Below are 18,418 nucleotides of genomic sequence, written 5' to 3'. Positions count from 1 at the left end.
TTTTATCCTCATAGTGCACTCTGAGGCCTTATTTACTGGGCACTATTCAAATCCTTCTCTGAAGACTAAATTATTAATTTCCTCATGGGATTTTGTATGGTGCTTATCATTATAGAATCTGTGTTTTCACAAATAATAATTAATTTATCTCCCCTGTGAGGTGAGGGACTATTATTATCCCCATCTTACAGATGAAAAGCTGAGACACAGTAATACAGATAAAAAATATCCACTGATTCTGGGTACCCAATTTGAGACACGTAAGACCTGAGTTTTCAAAGCACTTAGCATTATAAAGCACTTTAGATACTCAAGCTCAGCTGACATGCATTTCACGCAGTAGCCCGTCTTTTGGCTCTTCCAGAACCTCCTGATGTGGTTCTGGCTTCATTTTCCCCAGTACCTCCTTGTGTTCCCACAGCCCTTCTGGAGCATCACAAAGTCAACCTTCTTCTAGCACTGGCAATATGGCCATCTACCAGAGCCAGGAAGGGGAAGCACGATGTGGTGGTGCTCAGGAACTGGGGGCCTCTTTCTGGAGCCTCATTGTATCACATCTGTAGGCAGAGCTCCTCTGGGGTGCACTAACTGGCTCTTTGGACTAGCTTGAGGAGCAGTAGGTATTATCTGGGGTCCTCTGATTCCCGTCCACTCTCTGGATCCCTAGTTCTGGCTCTATGATCTTCACTCTCAGCCTTGTTTTCTCATTTGTTGTCCCTCATAATCAATTGCTGGCTGGGCTCAGTGGTTCCTGCCACTTGGTTGAGGGTGCAAGCCTTACCCAAAACAGCTACACACTTTCCAACTGATGAAATAAATGAAGCCGGGGTCCTATAAACAACAGCCTCATTCGTGACACAATCCTGATTAATTGCTGGAGTACATTTCATCCTGTGCAATGGATGAAGCTGGGGACCTATGGAAAAAACATAGTTTATGATCATATAATTAAAGACTGCATCATTATGCATATGCATAATGGGGATAAATTAAGCTTGTCAAGGCAACCTTCATTCTGGTGTTTCCTAACTTTAAAACCTTAATGATTTTTTTTTTAATTTGTGTGTGTGTGTAACAGCCTAGGTTTTTACAAAAGCAAAGTAAAATAACAGAAATTCCATCATATTGACATCCACATGGGTCACCAGCAGCACTGGAACCTTTAAATCTACTGCACAGTTCTCTGCCTCTTGAGCTAATGGAATGACTAGTAGCGGCAGTAGTAGATTTCCATCCTGCACGTGCACCAGCACTAGAGGGGGGGATGACATATCTGTGAAACCCACTGGCAAAGAATGTATTTGCAGAAGAACGAAAAGACTCAGGAATCTTGGGTTCTGTTCTAGGAACTGGAGGACAGTGTGTTCTAGTGCAGTTGTTCTAAACTAAAGGTCTGGGGCTCTCGGTGGGGCCGCGAGCAAGTTTCAGGACCAGTGTTAGATTTGCTGGGGCCCAGGGCACAAAGCCTAAACCAGAATCCCGGGGCTCTGAGCCTTGTCACCTGGGACTGAAGCAGAAACCTGAGCAATAGCTTCATGGGGCGCCCTGTGGCATGGGCCCCCGGACAATTGCCCTGCTTGCTGTCCCTTAATACCAGCACTGACTTTTATATGTAGAAAACCAGTTGTTGTAGCACAGGTGGGCTATGGAGTTTTCATAGCATATTGAGGGGGGAGTTGGGGGGGGGCTCTGTTGTGACCTGCACTGGATGTGCTATGTTTGTCTTTCTTCCACAGGACAGAAGCGACTTTGTCTGTACAAAGTGCAAGCTGGTCGCCATATTCGAAGAGAAGGTTCAAGGTCTAGAGCAACAGGTATCAACCCTGCGTTGCACAAGAGAAACTGAAGATTTCCTGGACAGACACCAGGATATGCTTCTACGGGCACAAGGTTCTGAAGATTCAGAGCAGGCTGCACACTGGGGACAGGAGGATGGTGAAGAAATTTGGCATCATGTGTCCTCCAGAAGAAAAAAGGGGAGCATCCATGTACCAGCAACGCAGATACAGGCGAGTAACCGTTTTCATGTTCTCTCCACAGGTACTAATGCGGAGAGTGGACCAGATGATACATCTGAGGGAAGGGAGCAGAAGGAGACTCCGCCAATTGGAAGGCATGAGATGCACTGTCCTAGGGTTGGGGGTTCCACGACCACCGTTCCCAAGAGAAGGAGGCGGGTGGTGGTGGTCGGGGACTCTCTCCTCAGGGGGAATGAGTCATCTATCTGCAGCCCCAACTGGGAAAACCAAGAAGTCTGCTGCTTGCCAGGAGCTAAGATTCGCGATGTGACGGAGAGACTGCCGAGACTCATCAAGCCCTCGGATCGCTACCACTTCCTGCTTCTCCACGTGGGCACCAATGATACTGCCAAGAATGACCTTCAGCGGATCACTGCAGACTACGTGGCTCTGGGAAGAAGGATAAAGGAGTTTGAGGTGCAAGTGGTCTTCTCGTCCATCCTCCCCGTGGAAGGAAAAGGCCTGGGTAGAGACCATCGAATCGTGGAAGTCAACGAATGGCTACGCAGGTGGTGTTGGAAAGAAGGCTTTGGATTCTTTGACCATGGGGTGGTGCTCCAAGAAGGAGGAGTGCTAGGCAGAGACGGTCTCCACCTAACGAAGAGAGGGAAGAGCATCTTCGCAAGCAGGCTGGCTAACCTAGTGAGGAGGGCTTTAAACTAGGTTCACCAGGGGAAGGAGACCAAAGCCCTGAGGTAAGTGGGATACCGGGAGGAAGCATGAGCAGGAGCGTGTGAGGGGGAGGGCTCATACTCATACTGAGAAAGAGGGGCGATCAGCGGGTTATCTCAAGTGCCTATACACAAATGCAAGAAGCCTGGGAAACAAGCGGGGAGAACTGGAAGTCCTGGCACAGTCAAGGAATTTTGATGTGATTGGAATAACAGAAACTTGGTGGGATAACTCCCATGCTGGAGTACTGTCATGGATGGATATAAGCTGTTCAGGAAGGACAGGCAGGGCAGAAAAGGTGAGGGAGTTGCATTCTATGTAAGGGAGCAGTATGACTGCTCAGAGCTCAAGTATGAAACTGCAGAAAAACCTGAGAGTCTCTGGATTAAGTTTAGAAGTGTGAGCAACAAGGGTGATGTCGTGGTGGGAGTCTACTATAGACCACTGGACTAGGGGGATGAGGTGGATGAGGCTTTCTTCCGGCAACTCGCAGAAGTTACTATTTCGCACACCCTGGTTCTCATGGGAGACTTCAAATCACCCTGATATCTGCTGGGAGAGCAATACAGTAGTGCACAGACAATCCAGGAAGTTTTTGGAAAATGTAGGGGACAATTTCCTGGTGCAAGTGCTGGAGGAACCAACTAGGGGCAGAGCTCTTCTTGACCTGCTGCTCACAAACCAGGAAGAATTAGTAGGGGAAGCAAAAGTGGATGGGAACTTGGGAGGCAGTGACCATGAGATGGTCGAGTTCAGGATCCTGACACAAGGAAGAAAGGAAAGCAGCAGAATACGGACCCTGGACTTCAGAAAAGCAGACTTTGACTTCCTCAGGGAACTGATGGGCAAGGTCCCCTGGGAGAATAACATGAAGGGGAAAGGAGTCCAGGAGAGCTGGCTGTATTTTAAAGAATCCTTATTGAGGTTACAGGGACAAACCATCCCAATGTGTAGAAAGAATAGTAAATATGTCAACAGGCGGCCAGCTTGGCTTAACAGTGAAATCCTTGCTTATCTTAAACACAAAAAAGAAGATTACAAGAAGTGGAAGACTGGACAAATGACCAGGGAGGAGTATAAAAATATTGCTCAGGCATACAGGAGTGATATCAGGAAGGCCAAATCACACCTGGAGTTGCAGCTAGCAAGAGATGTTAAGAGTAACAAGAAGGGTTTCTTCAGGTATGTTAGCAACAAGAAGAAAGTCAAGGAAAGTGTGAGCCCCTTACTGAATGAAGGAGGCAACCCAGTGACAGAGGATGTGGAAAAAGCTAATGTACTCAATGCTTTTTTTGTCTCTGTCTTCACGAACAAGGTCAGCTCCCAGACTACTGGTACTGGGCAGCACAGCATGGGGGGGAGGTGACCAGCCCTCTGTGAAGAAAGAAGTGGTTCGGGACTATTTAGAAAAGCTGGACGAGCACAAGTCCATGGGGCCGGAAGCGCTGCATCCGAGAGTGCTAAAGGAGTTGGTGGATGTGATTGCAGAGCCATTGGCCATTATCTTTGAAAACTCATGGTGATCCGGGGAAGTCCCGGATGACTGGAAAAAGGCTAATGTAGTGCCCATCTTTAAAAAAGGGAAGGAGGAGGATCCTGGGAACTACAGGCCAGTCAACCTCACCTCAGTCCCTGGAAAAATCATGGAGCAGGTCCTCAAGGACTCAATTCTGAAGCACTTAGAGGAGAGGAAAGTGATCAGGAACAGTCAGCATGGATTCACCAAGGGAAGGTCATGCCTGACTAATCTAATCGCCTTCTAGGACGAGATAACTGGTTCTGTGGATGAAGGGAAAGCAGTGGATGTGTTGTTCCTTGACTTTAGCAAAGCTTTTGACACTGTCTCCCACAGTATTCTTGTCAGCAAGTTAAGGAAATATGGGCTGGATGAATGCACTATAAGGTGGGTAGAAAGCTGGCTAGATTGTCGGGCTCAACGGGTAGTGATCAATGGCTCCATGTCTAGTTGGCAGCCGGTATCAAGTGGCGTGCCCCAAGGGTCGGTCCTGGGGCCGGTTTTATTCAATATCTTCATAAATGATCTGGAGGATGGTGTGGATTGCACTCTCAGCAAATTTGCGGATGATACTAAACTGGGAGGAGTGGTAGATACGCTGGAGGGGAGGGATAGGATACAAAAGGACCTAGACAAATTGGAGGATTGGGCCAAAAGGAATCTGATGAGGTTCAATAAGGATAAGTGCAGGGTCCTGCACTTAGGACGGAAGAATGCCATGCACCACTACAGACTAGGGACCAAATAGCTCGGCAGCAGTTCTGCAGAGAAGGACCTAGGGGTGACAGTGGACGAGAAGCTGGATATGAGTCAGCAGTGTGCCCTTGTTGCCAAGAAGGCCAATGGCATTTTCGGATGTATAAGTAGGGGCATAGCGAGCAGATCGAGGGACGTGATCGTTCCCCTCTATTCGACATTGGTGAGGCCTCATCTGGAGTACTGTGTCCAGTTTTGGGCCCCACACTTCAAGAAGGATGTGGATAAATTGGAGAGAGTCCAGCGAAGGGCAACAAAAATGATTAGGGGACTGGAACACATGAGTTATGAGGAGAGGCTGAGGGAGCTGGGATTGTTTAGCCTGCAGAAGAGAAGAATGAGGGGGGATTTGATAGCTGCTTTCAACTACCTGAAAGGGGGTTCCAAAGAGGATGGCTCTAGACTGTTCTCAATGGTAGCAGATGACAGAACGAGGAGTAATGGTCTCAAGTTGCAGTGGGGGAGGTTTAGATGGGATATTAGGAAAAACTTTTTCACTAAGAGGGTGGTGAAACACTGGAATGCGTTACCTAGGGAGGTGGTAGAATCTCCTTCCTTAGAGGTTTTTAAGGTCAGGCTTGACAAAGCCCTGGCTGGGATGATTTAACTGGGAATTGGTCCTGCTTTGAGCAGGGGGTTGGACTAGATGACCTTCTGGGGTCCCTTCCAACCCTGATATTCTATGATTCTATCTCTCTCTCATCCACTTTTGCCCCATTCTCCTCTTCTCAGGTTCTAATCTCAATCTCATTATCTTCCCTCCACCCACAGCCAACTAACTCCCAGACTCCCCATTTTCCTCATGAGCTCCCGGGTCCAGCCTCCATACCCAACCATTTTCCAGCTTGCCCTTCTCTCCTGGGTACCTGCTTGTCCCTATCTCCCCCCTCCAACTCCCAGCCACAGTTTCACTAGACTTTTTGTCCCAATGTACTCTTTTCCCTCCCCTGCTGGCTGTCTTTTGCTCCATCTGAATTGTTATTAGACGGCTTCCTCCTCCACGCTACCTAGGTGCCACCACTGAAAGCACATGCTCCCTACTCTCAGTTCCAGCACCTACCCGCATCCTGGCCTGGAGTAGCTGGAAGCAGCAATTACAGGGAAGCCTGGGACATCCTGAGTCCCTCTGGGTGGATGGTGCATGCATGGTGCAGTCACAAATGGAGCGACCAAGGGGTGGTGCATGCTCGACCACTCTGTGGGGATGGTGCATCTGTAATACCAACAGATCCTGGTCATCAGTGTGTGGGATTGAACCTGGGACCTCTGAAGCTTAGCGTATGAGCCTCTGCTGTATGAGCTAAAAGCCACATGGCTCTTGGACAAAGCTGTTTCAGACTCATCAATCTCTAGATGATCCAGGTGCCACTAGAAGGGGACAGAGCACCACAGAAAGGAGGCATGGGTTACACACGCACAATCTGGTCACACATAGGAGCTGTGAGATGCTGGAACATACTCCGACAGGATGGACACTGGCGATTTTAGCTGTTAAAATCCAATAAGTTTCTACTGAGCAACTGTAGCTTTTCAAAGACTCACAACTTGGACAAATTTTCATGGAGATGGCCAAAGGCACATCCCCGATATAAAGGTCATTCCCCTGTCATATTTCAAGTCCCTGCTACAAAGCATAGGGGATCTAGAGTGTTTCAAAGAAAAGATCTCAACAATTTTTTTTAACATGGGCAAAACAACATATTTGTCTCTAGCCTTGTTCTGAGAAATAGCTGAACCATTCTGGCTGAAACCTTATATATAAGGTTGAGACAGCCAACTGCAATTGAAAATTTCAGCTCAAGTGGTACAAGTCTGGCAAAAGTTATAAGCAACTGAAAACAGGGTCTTATAATGGGAAGTGCCAGGCAACCTTCCCTGCCTATAATTACATATATTTTCTCTCTCTCTCTCTCACACACACACACGTATGTTTTATGCAGAAATCAAGCAGGAAAAATCTAGTACATTTACTGTATTATTTGTTTTAAAGCTTTTTTATTTGCACCAAATAAATGGTTATTAAGTGGCATCCAGAAGTGCTCTAATTTCCACTTGTATGTAGAAATGTAAATTCAAAGACTGCTACAGTAACTCCTAACTTAACATTGTAGTTATGTTCCTGAAAAATGCTACTTTAAGCAAAACAATGTTAAGCGAATCCGATTTCCCCGTAAGAATGAATGGTTTCAGAGTAACAGCCGTGTTAGTCTGTATTCACAAAAAGAAAAGGAGTACTTGTGGCACCTTAGAGACTAACCAATTTATTTGAGCATAAGCTTTCGTGAGCTTGGTTAGTCTCTAAGGTGCCACAAGTACTCCTTTTCTTTTTATAAGAATGAATGTAAATGGCAGCGGGAGGGGAAGTAGATTCCAGGGAAATTTTTTTGCCAGACTAAAGACATTATATGCGGTTTGACTCACAGCTGTGACTAGGTAAGTGAATATCCTGAGGGCCCAGAGCTCTGGTGAGGGTCTGGGCCAACACCACCCCCACTTCTGGGCCGACAGAGTCCTCCTTGTGCAAGCTCTGCAGGTTTAGGCTCAACACAGGAGCCAGGCAGAGCAGGCAAGCGGCAGCACATAGGAAGTGACACTGTGCTGCATCCTTCCCAAGCACCCGATGGGGGTGTGTCTGCTAGCCTCTGAGCAGCAGATCACACAAATGCCTGCTCCAGTTAGTCACTGAACACCCCCCCACACCACCTCCTGGGGTGATCTCCTAAGGGAACGAGTCTGCCAGATTGTATGGTATGCTCGGGATACACAACGCAGAGGCACTGGGCCTCTAGATCCCTGCAGAGCTGGAGACAACCATAGGCTTCTGGAGCCACAGGTGCTGACTTTTCAAACTGCTGGAGTATGCTTGACCCCCAGCTCTGCCCCAGGCCCTGCCCCCACTCCACCCCTTCCTGTAGGGCCCCACCCCTGTTCCCCCTCCACTCCTGCCCTGCCTCTTCCTGCCCAATTCTGCCTCCTCCCCCGAGTGCGCCAGGTCCTCGCTCCTCCCCCTGCCCTCCCAGCACACCATGAAACAGCTAATTGCAGCAGGTGCAGAGAGGGAGGGAGGAGGAGCTGATCTGCAGAGCCCGCTGGCGGGCAGGAGGTGCTTGGTGGGGTTGGAGGGTGTTATAACAGAACATTGCTCAACTTTAAAAGAGCATATTTTCTAATGGAACAGTTATTTAATATCTAAACAATTTTAACCAGGAAGACTAAGTGAGGAGAAAAGGAGTACTTGTGGCACCTTAGAGACTAAAATTTATTTGAGCATAGGCTTTCGTGAGCTACAGCTCACTTCATTGGATGTATTCAGTGGAAAATATAGTGGGGAGATTTATATACATAGAGAACATGAAACAATGGGTGTTACCATACACACTGTAACGAGAGTGATCACTTAAGATGAGCTATTACCAGCAAGGGGGCGGGGGAACCTTTTGTAGTGATAATCAAGGTGGGCCATTTCCAGCAGTTGACAAGAACGTCTGAGGAACAGTGTAGGGTGGGGGGAAAAGTAAACATGGGGAAATAGTTTTACTTTGTGTAATGACCCATCCACTCCCAGTCTCTATTCAAGCTTAAGTTAATTGTATCCAGTTTGCAAATTCACTGTTCCTCAAAATAATGAGGGGACAGGCTATTCCATCCATCACTCCCCTTTTGGGGGCCTCAAAAAGAGACTTTGGGGAGAAAAGCTGGCTACTGGTCTGAGCTTCATCATCATGGCTGCCACTCCCATCGTCTCTTTGTATCTCAAACTTTCTTTGTCTTAATCCTGAGATGTCCAGACCAGACTGGGCCAGAGAGAAGGCCCCAGGTGAGACCCCCCCACCTCCGGCTAAATCCCACACACCACCTGGGGTGTGAGACTTTGTATCTCTGATGTGACTGTTAACACCACAGACAGATGCTGCATTTTCTATCTTAGCTTTTAAAGACTTCTTCAAAATATCTACCCCAGGTAAACTGGATGACACTCAATTTAGCGAATTTAAACAGATGTAAGGTTGTGACAAACCTGCTAGGATTTTAACCCGTGGTTTCAGGGAGTTTTGTTGTCTCAGATACGAACTTTAGCTGACCAAGCCACCCTTTTAACATATTGTTTCCATATTTAATTTTAGTTTCATTTTTTACAATGTTTGTATCAGCCAGTTTTCATGTCACTGTCAGTTGAGCCCCTCGGCCTATTCATTTTTCTCTCTATTTTGTTTCATTAAATCACATACACTCATTTCCCAAATAGTCAGTGACCTTATTTGGACTATACTTTCTCCTCAGCTGACCCTGAGGCAAAAATTACAGCAGCATCAATCGGCAACTTTACCAGCATTCAGCAAAGTATGAAAAGGGTAAAAGCTCTTCATTTCCCAGCCCTGACATTCATCAAAGACAGACGCATTAAAAAAAAAAAAAGGGCAGATTCCAGTGACATGCTCCCAATAAATTGGAGACTCTTGTCACAGCAAACTTCAGTTCAGCAGTTCTTAATCACAGTGCATAGCATTTATATAAGTTGCTCATTTTAATCCCTTGGATAGCTGTCCATATATTGTAGCTCCTGCTTGGCCTCCTTTGATTACTGCACAATTTCAGAAACTTAACCAAAGTTAGTCCAATTAGAGATCAATTTTGTTTCATCCATTTTTTCCTACACTAGCAAGTAATTAATTGTATGATGGCTGCTGAATGTCAGCTTTCAGGTGGATGGGAAGGAAGGGCTAGAGGGCTGCTATGCTAGTCCTCTCTTCCCACCTACCCTGCGAAAAAAGAAGGAAATGGGGTAAATGCTGAGTATGTTGTGGTCACATTGGGCTTCCTATTTTTGAGATTATACTTATCTGAGTGTGGACTTTTCTACACAGAGAAGCCACTCTTCATTGCTCCGGATGCACTGTTAGTTGTGTCAAAAGGAACAGCAGGGAAAATAAGGCCATTTCCACACTTACTGGTAGATCGGCACTGTTGCGATCGATGCAGTGGTGTCAATTTATTCGGATCTGGTGAAGACCCGCTAAGTTGACGGTAGAGCGCTCTGTTGACTCCGGAAGTCAGCAGAAGAGCGTCTCCCATTGACAAAGCACAGTGTAGACTCAGCAGTAAGTTGACCTAAGCTATGTCTACTTCAGTTACATTATTCACGTAACTAGAGTAGTGTAACTTAAGTTGACTTACCACAATAGTCCTAATTCTCTTTGTACTGGAGAGTTAGCAAACAGTGGATGGAGCAGGAGGGGGAAGAGTGGCAATCTCTCCCCAGCACTGCCAACTGGGTGTAAGTCCTGAGACTGTGAGTCTTGGACAGAAGCATGTCCTCTGATCTGTGTCATCCTGCAGGACACAGTTACAGAGACATACTCAGAAAGAGCCCAGCAGGGCTGGATCAAAATCAACAATCTCAAACCAGAGGGAGACAGAACAGAGAGAAGGAATAGGCAGAATGGTAGCGACAACAAAGAAAAAGAGAAAAAAGGGAGACAATGATCTGGCCTGCAAAAGAAGAAAAAAGGAGAATTAACTTTTTATTGACAGAGAAAAAAGATGGACAAGGAGAGAAAGAAGAGAAAACATGGTTGTGAAAGAAAGCAGAACAGACAAATGGGAAGAGAATAAAAGTGGATGAGAAGTAAACACAGAAAAGAAAACATTTTATTTCTGTAGTAGGTTTCACTAGTTTAGCAGCAGGTGGTGGGGAAGATGAGGGAGGTGATAGCAGAATGTTGTTACTGTGAAAATTTCAGTCAAGCTGTTATTGTTGAGCATTTCACTTGCTCGCAAATATATTCCAGACTTATATGCCACAAAAAGATACAATTTTTCCTTTTTCCCTGTCAAATTTTTTAGACCAATATGCTTGCAGTGGGCATTTTTTAACTTCCCTTATGATGAAGGCTCCAAACTGCTACTGGTCCTTTGTGGCATTTTGGAAAAAAATCATTAGTTCTGCTCCTCTTTCTCTTTTGAGAAATTTAAAGAAAGGTTTTCTCAAGAGGGCTTATACAGAACACCCCGAGTATACAAATCCAGTTTTTTCCTTGCCACAGAAGTTCATGACAGTGACCGGCAACAAAGCACAAGGTGGATGCTATTCTATACTAAGAGATATGTCATGTTATAGTGTTCTGTATTATGATGTCATATTTTGTGTCTTCTACTTTCTAAATCTGATGTTGGTATGATATTGTTTTGACTATGTTTCCAAAAGGCAACATTTTACAACTTATGTCTTCTCTTCACTTCTAGAAAAGGGGTATTTTTCCTCTTTGGAATAACTAATGAGCATGAGCTATCCCAAGGTAAAAACACAGTGAAGACCAGACACTTGAGTTTTACCATGCGCTAAACTCACTGAGATCAACCCTTGGAGGGGATATAGGACTATCTACTGTGTGGTTTACCTCACAGCTTTTATTTTGTTTTTACCTCAGGATAGCTCATGTGTTAGTCACCTTGTGGCAAAAACCACACCTTTTGTAACAGTGAAGACAAGGCCTAACCATTCCAAGACCCTGCAAGGAAGCGTCTTTTTAGAGTATTCCAGCTGCAGTGAGCAAGCAGGAATAGGAATACTGGAAGTGATTAGCCTATTTCCTCTGCTTGCACCATCTGTGTTCCAAAACATGTTATGCCTCTAACCTCTCCTCCTTGATCTCCCATCCCACTGAAACGTTGTCAGTTTACAAATATATGCAGAGTGGTCACCATTATAATATCATTTACAGTTACCAACTTTCAATGGACCACCCTCAATGCACAGTCCTGACAAAGGGAAAAAGTCAAGTGCCATATAACATTCCTCCAAAACATACCCACTGAATGGCTCCCCAATGCAAGGACTAACTCTCATCGCACATGACATGTTAACTAGGATTACTAAGTACTCATTTACACAAAAAAGTCCAAAGTGCACAAATATTGGCCAACTAGTAGACCGTGGCATAACGAAGTAAGAGAGCAGACGAACAAAGCAGCAACGGCATAGAAATCTCTTAGGACCCACTGAGTCTCTGTGTGAGTGTGAAGCTATAGACATTACTTTTGAACAAACTTGTCAGAAGTGGCTTCTGTCACTTATGGTTCCTTGTTCCTGGACAAAGGGATCACTGCAATCCTGCATTGGTTAAAGTCCAGGGCTGGATTTCCAGTTAGGCACAGTGGGGATTTGCCTAGGGGCACCAGCATTCTAGGGGCGCCTAAAAGTTCAAAGTGGGTTAAAAGTTAAAAAGTTAATACTGTATTTAAATTATCATTTATATTTTTCTTTTAATTTTTTATAGAAAACACAAAGGTCAACTGTAGGCAGAGGAGTGGTTAATGTGTAAATCCAGTCCTGTTAAGGTCACTTCTTTCTTTGTTTCAAAGTCCTCAGAGGCAATATTCGGGGTCTTAGTTCCCAAGACTGTACACACTGGTATTTTTATTTCTTTGACAAACCCATTGCTTAATAATGTTTAGGAATTCTGTTCTCTGAAAACAAATTGGGTCTGGTCTGCTGATGAATTCTGCATATTTCAGCTAACAGACTATCTTGTTTACTACAATCAAGACACCAGGATGGCAGCACTTGCCTCACCGTTTTCTTACGTTTAAAAGCTTCTTGTGCTTTGGCGCATAATGTGAATTTTGCAGGTGCTGATGTTTGAAAGTCATTGACACTCTTTGTAGTGCTGCTGCTGTTGCTGAACTACTGGTGGCTGCTGAGAGTAACCGGTTCAGAAACAAAATTTTCAGTTCACTGGGTGCTCGATGACATTGTATGTTTTGAAATGAGAGTCCATAGTTTATTTCTCTAAAGTACTCCTCCTTTTTCTTACAAATCAAATGGGTTACTTTTTGACTTGATCCTTCAATTAAACCAAAGTCATTGTTGACTTTCTCTTTGATTTTACTCCTGAGATTTTTTTTTAAACTTATCTTCATCTTGACACTTTTTCTTCTAATTAAGGTTTTGTTTGTTTGGCACAACTGTTCAGGACCAATTTTTGCATTCTTATCAACTAGCTGATTGAACTTTCAGATCTAAACCAGTAACACCACAACACAACAAATTTTGCCTTGTCTCGCTTCACTGATGCCAATGGAGATACACCACAGATAAATTCGACCCAATGGCATAATGGAGTAGCAAAGAAGAAGGCAAGATAAGTAAAAATAATGAAGTGAAAAGAAAAAGAACTATAGTCCAGCAATTACAGATGAAATCCAACATTTTAGTTATTTTGTATTTTGCATTAATTCATTAACTCTCCAGCAAACACTGCCTGTAATATTACTGCAGAATCAGAGAACTTCATAACCATCTGTGCTGCAGTCATGCATTTTATTCTGCCTCCTCAATGTTATCATTCATGTTTTACATTCTTATTAAGCCACAAGGTCTGACATCTGTCACTTTTATAAGGGGCAAGACCCACTCCCAAAGACAGACAAGTTTCCACAACGTGAATTGTTAACATCTGCCTTCTATCAAGACAGATACCATTGCATACAAATTAAAATCTTGGTTTACTCAATTACAAATAATAAACAGTATCTGTGATTTAATTCACTTAACCTTTATATCAAAAACATCATGCCAAATTATGGGGTAATGGGTAATATGGGTATAAGTTGGTGTATGGGAGTCAGAAACAAAGGAAGTTTAACTTCTACACCTCTGAAATGGAAGGTTACATAATTAAATTACATAATTTAATAATGTAAATTATCAATCCACATAGCCAGGTTTTTTTATACTGACACCTACTACGGTGGCCTACTTCACATTACACATCTACCAACAGCCTAATGCTAATTGCTTTTTCTGATGCATCTCTCCCTTCCAGTTCTTTGCCACGTACATTACATCATCTTGTACTCCGATATACAAATTCAGGAATACTGTGTAAAACAGTGTAAGGGCTTGTCTACACTGAAAACTTACTTAAGCATAGCTACGTCTCTTGGGGTGAGAAAAATACTTAGCTATGTCGACCTAATCACGGGTATAGAAAGTGCTAGGTTGATGGAAGAATTCTTCCTCCAACTTAGCTCCTGCCTCTCGAGGAGGTGGATTTACCTCCTGCCTCTAGAGGAGGTGGGAGAACTCCTGTCGCCGTAGTGAGTGTCTACACTGAAGCCCTACAGCAGCACAGTGTAAATTACCCAAACTGAACCTGTACAATAGGCCTTCTTCTTCCATCTTATTTACTAAAGATATAGGTAGTATCAGGAAGCAGTGACTATTCAAAGGACATACACCACTATTCCTAGATCCAGGTGTAGTATATTTGATAAATTTCAGCTTTCTAACATGTGGCACTGAAGAAAACTATTTCCATGTCAACCCTGAACAACCAAAGTTAGGGGTTAAACTGTTTCCAGACTGCATCCTACTGAGACTGATTAATATAAGCAAGATATCAAAGGAGAGGTAGATATGAAACATATGTAATATACATTTTAAACAGCTCAAAAACTGTTCTATTAGAAAATGATTTGTCTTTATATTATTACACACTCCTGGGCTATATTGTTCTGTTTTTGTTTTTAAATTCTATTCAAAGAATCATGATGTGTTACTTTTCTTGCCTTAGTTCAGAATAATATTTTTTAAAAGAGTATGTGCTATTACCCTTTACAGCGACTGTAAAAAACAAAAAACAAAAACAATCTCACTCTCTCCCATGATCCAGCACCTCCTACAATGAATGCTTAAAGACTACAGGAGCTAATTTCCCCACTCTGAAAAATGCCAGATTCTGCAGTCAGCCTTAGTGAGGTCCACTCCATACATTTCCACAGCATCAACTCTAAAAGCTTTAAAAAAAAAAAAAAAAAGCAACTACCATCATCAGACCATGTATGGAAAATTGCAAAAACAACAAAAGGTAAGGACATTCACAAAGATAGTTAAGTATCTCTTTATGGGCAGGAAGTACTGTATTGAAGTGTTTAAAGTCTTAGCAGCTACTATTTACACAGACCCTTCTGTGAACATGTTCTTGTAGACTGTAATCTGCCCACCTTGCCCAACCTACCGAAAAAGTAGCTATAAGGGCTTGTATGCCATTTCTATGGAAGATGTGACATTAAAATAAAAAATATTCCAGCACCTTGATTCCTACTGATTTTGTGGGTAATACAATAAACCAGAATGAGATAGCTGAAACCAATAAAATCTGATTTATAGCATTAAAGGCAATCTTCATAGCATTTATTTATGGTACATTACATCTAAAATCCAATTTCACAGGCTGCTGTTTAAAACTTTCTGTTCAGTCATAAATATACTACATACAGCATACCTCAGTGCCACAGAGTTAGATTATATAAATGCCTATATCCCCAGAAGGTATTGCAATTCTGTTACTATAGTGGTAAATGAGTTTGACAGTAATTTCCCTAACCAACTTTCCAACCCAAAAGTTCCAGTCAGCACTCAATAAATACAGAAAATACGGTTACTACTTTAATCACAATAAAAAAATCTATGAATTCATATACTTCAGTTACTGGAATGAACTTACAAGAAGAGAAGTCATGGAAGGAAAACTTGGCATTATTACAGTATGAACAACAAAAGTATAAAGCATGCTCGCTACAGTAGTAATTTCAAAACTGTACACAAGTAGTTAGCTGTGCAATTCCCAGTTATGGGAACAGGGAGTTGCATTCAAAAAGAAAAAAGAATACCCTCTGAATCTTTATTTATATAATTAAAAGCAGTGGGCTACAGTCAGTTCATTTACTACAACCATTGTCAAGAAAAGTGCAAAGAATATGACCTGACTTTTACAGAGGAACTGCCATTTGAATCATGAGCAAGTGCATATTTATCTGAAAAGGCTTTTTCCAGAAAATAAATAATAAAAAAGCATTGCAAATTATGTTTGTCAGGCTTTAGGTAAATTTAAACTGAAAGATGTCTTCCCTCTTACTGTGATAGGAAGGCAGCCTCTGTCTTTGTGTGATATTTCACTGCTCATTAATGAGAGATTATTTCTGAAAATGCAACTATATTGATGTGTTATAAAACAGTATCCTGCAGGACTGATACTTAAAGAAATGAGACAAATCCTGCATTTATCTATTCCATTTACTTCATTGATAAAAGGCTTTTCCAAAGAAATGGAGGAAGTTTGCCACTAAACATGGAAGAATACCCTGGGCCCTTTGGATCTAAAGATGTAGACCCACTCAGACACTCAAAGGACATGAAAGATATATTAGCCATGTAAAAATTCAACACCACCAACAGTGGCTAGAGGCTCAGTGAGAGCAATCAAGAAGATATGGATTTTATTATAATAGACTTTTTAGAGATCCTATCTCCCAAAATGCCAACCGAGAACAGCACTGAATTAACTTAAGGGCTTGATACAAAAGGTCTTGAAGAAAACCTATAGTAGGGAACTTGAGAACACTAGGGATAGATAATGCTATATTCAGTCTTTCACTACCAGCTCACCAGTTCAAATCCAATTCAGGTCCGTTTTGACCCATACGTCTTTGTTACGTGAGGGCTGTTTGGCAAATGAGATCATAGCTTCAGTCCAGTTCCTAATGTGCATATGACAAAGCCAAAATTGACATTAACAGGCAAACTCAGTGAAGATCTCAAGACTGAATGTCTGCAGAGCTAAACTGTACTCTCTCTTACAATGTCTCTCCAGTGTGTCCTGAGATGCCAAAACCTACACCTTTCTCAAACATTAAATCAACTACAAGTTTAAATGAAAATAGCATACACACAAAGGGATATTGTAATAACTCTTCCCAGAGAAGAAAACTCAGCTTTATATTTGACCTACACTATGGACTTTTCCTCCTCCTTGGAAATCATCTTTGAGGCCATGCTAGGAAACTTGTGAGTTAGAACCAAAAAGCGTGATTAGATTGTTGAAAAGAATCTACAGAGGACTGATACCACGTGTGACTCATAGGGTTGCCAGGCGTCCGGTTTTTGAAAAGGGACGAAAAGGGACCCTGAAGGCTACGGTCAGCACTGCTGACCAGGCTGTTAAAAGTCTGGTCAGCCCCAGGCAGGCTGGGGTGCAGGAGGGGTTCTGGGGTGTGGGTTCCGGGCAGCACTCACCTCAGGCGCCTCCCGGGAAGTGGCAACATGTTCCTGTGGCTTCTAGGCACAGGGGTGGCAAAGGAGGCACCACACGCTGCTCCCAAGTGCCGGCTCTGCCCCCGCAGCTCCCATTGGTCGTGGTTTCAGGCCAATGGGAGCTGCAGAGCCAGCACTCAGGGACAGTGTGCAGAGCCTCCCTGGCCATCCCTGCATCTAGGAGCCACAGGGACATGTCACTGCTTCCTGGGAGGCACCTGAGGTGAACGCTGCCCAGAGCCCGCACCTCCTCCCGTGCCTACACTCCCTGAGCCCCCTCCCATACCCAAACTCCCTCCCGGAGCTTGCACCCCAACACCTTGCCCCAGCCCGGAGCCCCCTCCCACTCTCCAAACCCCTTGGCTCCATCTTGGAGCTCCCTCCTGCACCCCAAACCCCTCATCTCTGGCCCCACCTCAGAGCCTGCACCCCCAGCTGCAACCCTCACTCCATCCTGCACCCTAATCCCCTGCCCCAGCCCAGAGACACCCCACTGCACCCTGAACTCCTCATTTCTGGCCCACCATGGAGCCCTGCACCCCCAGCCAGAACCTCACCCTCTCCCACACCCAGAGGTGAAAGTAAGCCGGTCCGGTCTGGTCCGGCATACTGGCAAGAGCCAGTACGCCGTGCTGGACCGGACTGGCTTCCTGGCGGTGATTCAAAGGCCTGGGGGTCCTGCCACTGCGGGGAGCCCCGGGCCCTTTAAATCACCTCCGGAGCTCCGGCAGCGGGGCTTGGGCGGCGCTTTAAAGGGCCCGGGGCTCCCCACAGTGGCAGGACCCCCTGGGCCCTTTAAAGCACCGCTGGACCGCGGCTGCTGGAGCCTGGCTCAGGCAGGGATTTAAAGGGCCCAGTGCTCCTGCCACTGCGGGGAGCCCCGGGCCCTTTAAAGCGCCGCCAGAGTCCTGCCGCTGCTACGGGTAGTGGCAGCAGGGCTCCGGCAGGGATTTAAAGGGCCCAGCGCTCCGGTTGCTGCAGATCGAAAGTTGAAAAAGCGCTGTAGCTCAAAAGTATGTACCTTCCACCATCAGAAGTTGGTCCAATCAAAGATATTACCTCACTTACCTTGTCTCTGTCATATCCATGGACCAACATGGCTATAACACTGCAAACAATTTAAGTTAATCAAGACTTAGACAACTGGGGAACTGTAGAAGACTTAAAGCTAGATGAATGTACAGTACAAATGCAGATGAAATTCAGTGATGACAAATGCAAAGAAATGGACATTGGAAGAAATGATTTGAACCACTCATAGACAAGGAGCTCTTAATTAAACTTTAAGCCACTCAGGAGGAAGTCCTAGGAGTCACTGTGGACAGCTAAATGCCGTTCCACATGCAGTGGTGATGAAAAATT

The 18,418-nt window shown here is 44.4% G+C and overlaps 1 protein-coding gene across 1 annotated transcript in view; it reads right to left on the bottom strand.

Annotated features, from left to right (window-relative positions):
* HS6ST3 (heparan sulfate 6-O-sulfotransferase 3) overlaps positions 1–18,418 on the bottom strand; it is a 538,365-nt gene that overhangs the window by 168,397 nt on the left and 351,550 nt on the right. Inside the window, 1 exon segment of the mRNA XM_073348045.1 lies at positions 12,619–12,646. Coding sequence (XP_073204146.1) covers positions 12,619–12,646 — 28 coding nt within the window.

This window comes from Lepidochelys kempii, chromosome 1 (assembly GCF_965140265.1).
Source record: "Lepidochelys kempii isolate rLepKem1 chromosome 1, rLepKem1.hap2, whole genome shotgun sequence".
Lineage (NCBI taxonomy): Eukaryota > Metazoa > Chordata > Testudines > Cheloniidae > Lepidochelys > Lepidochelys kempii.
The sequence above is the reverse complement of the archived record's forward strand: the minus strand, read 5'-3'. Positions and strand labels throughout refer to the sequence as shown.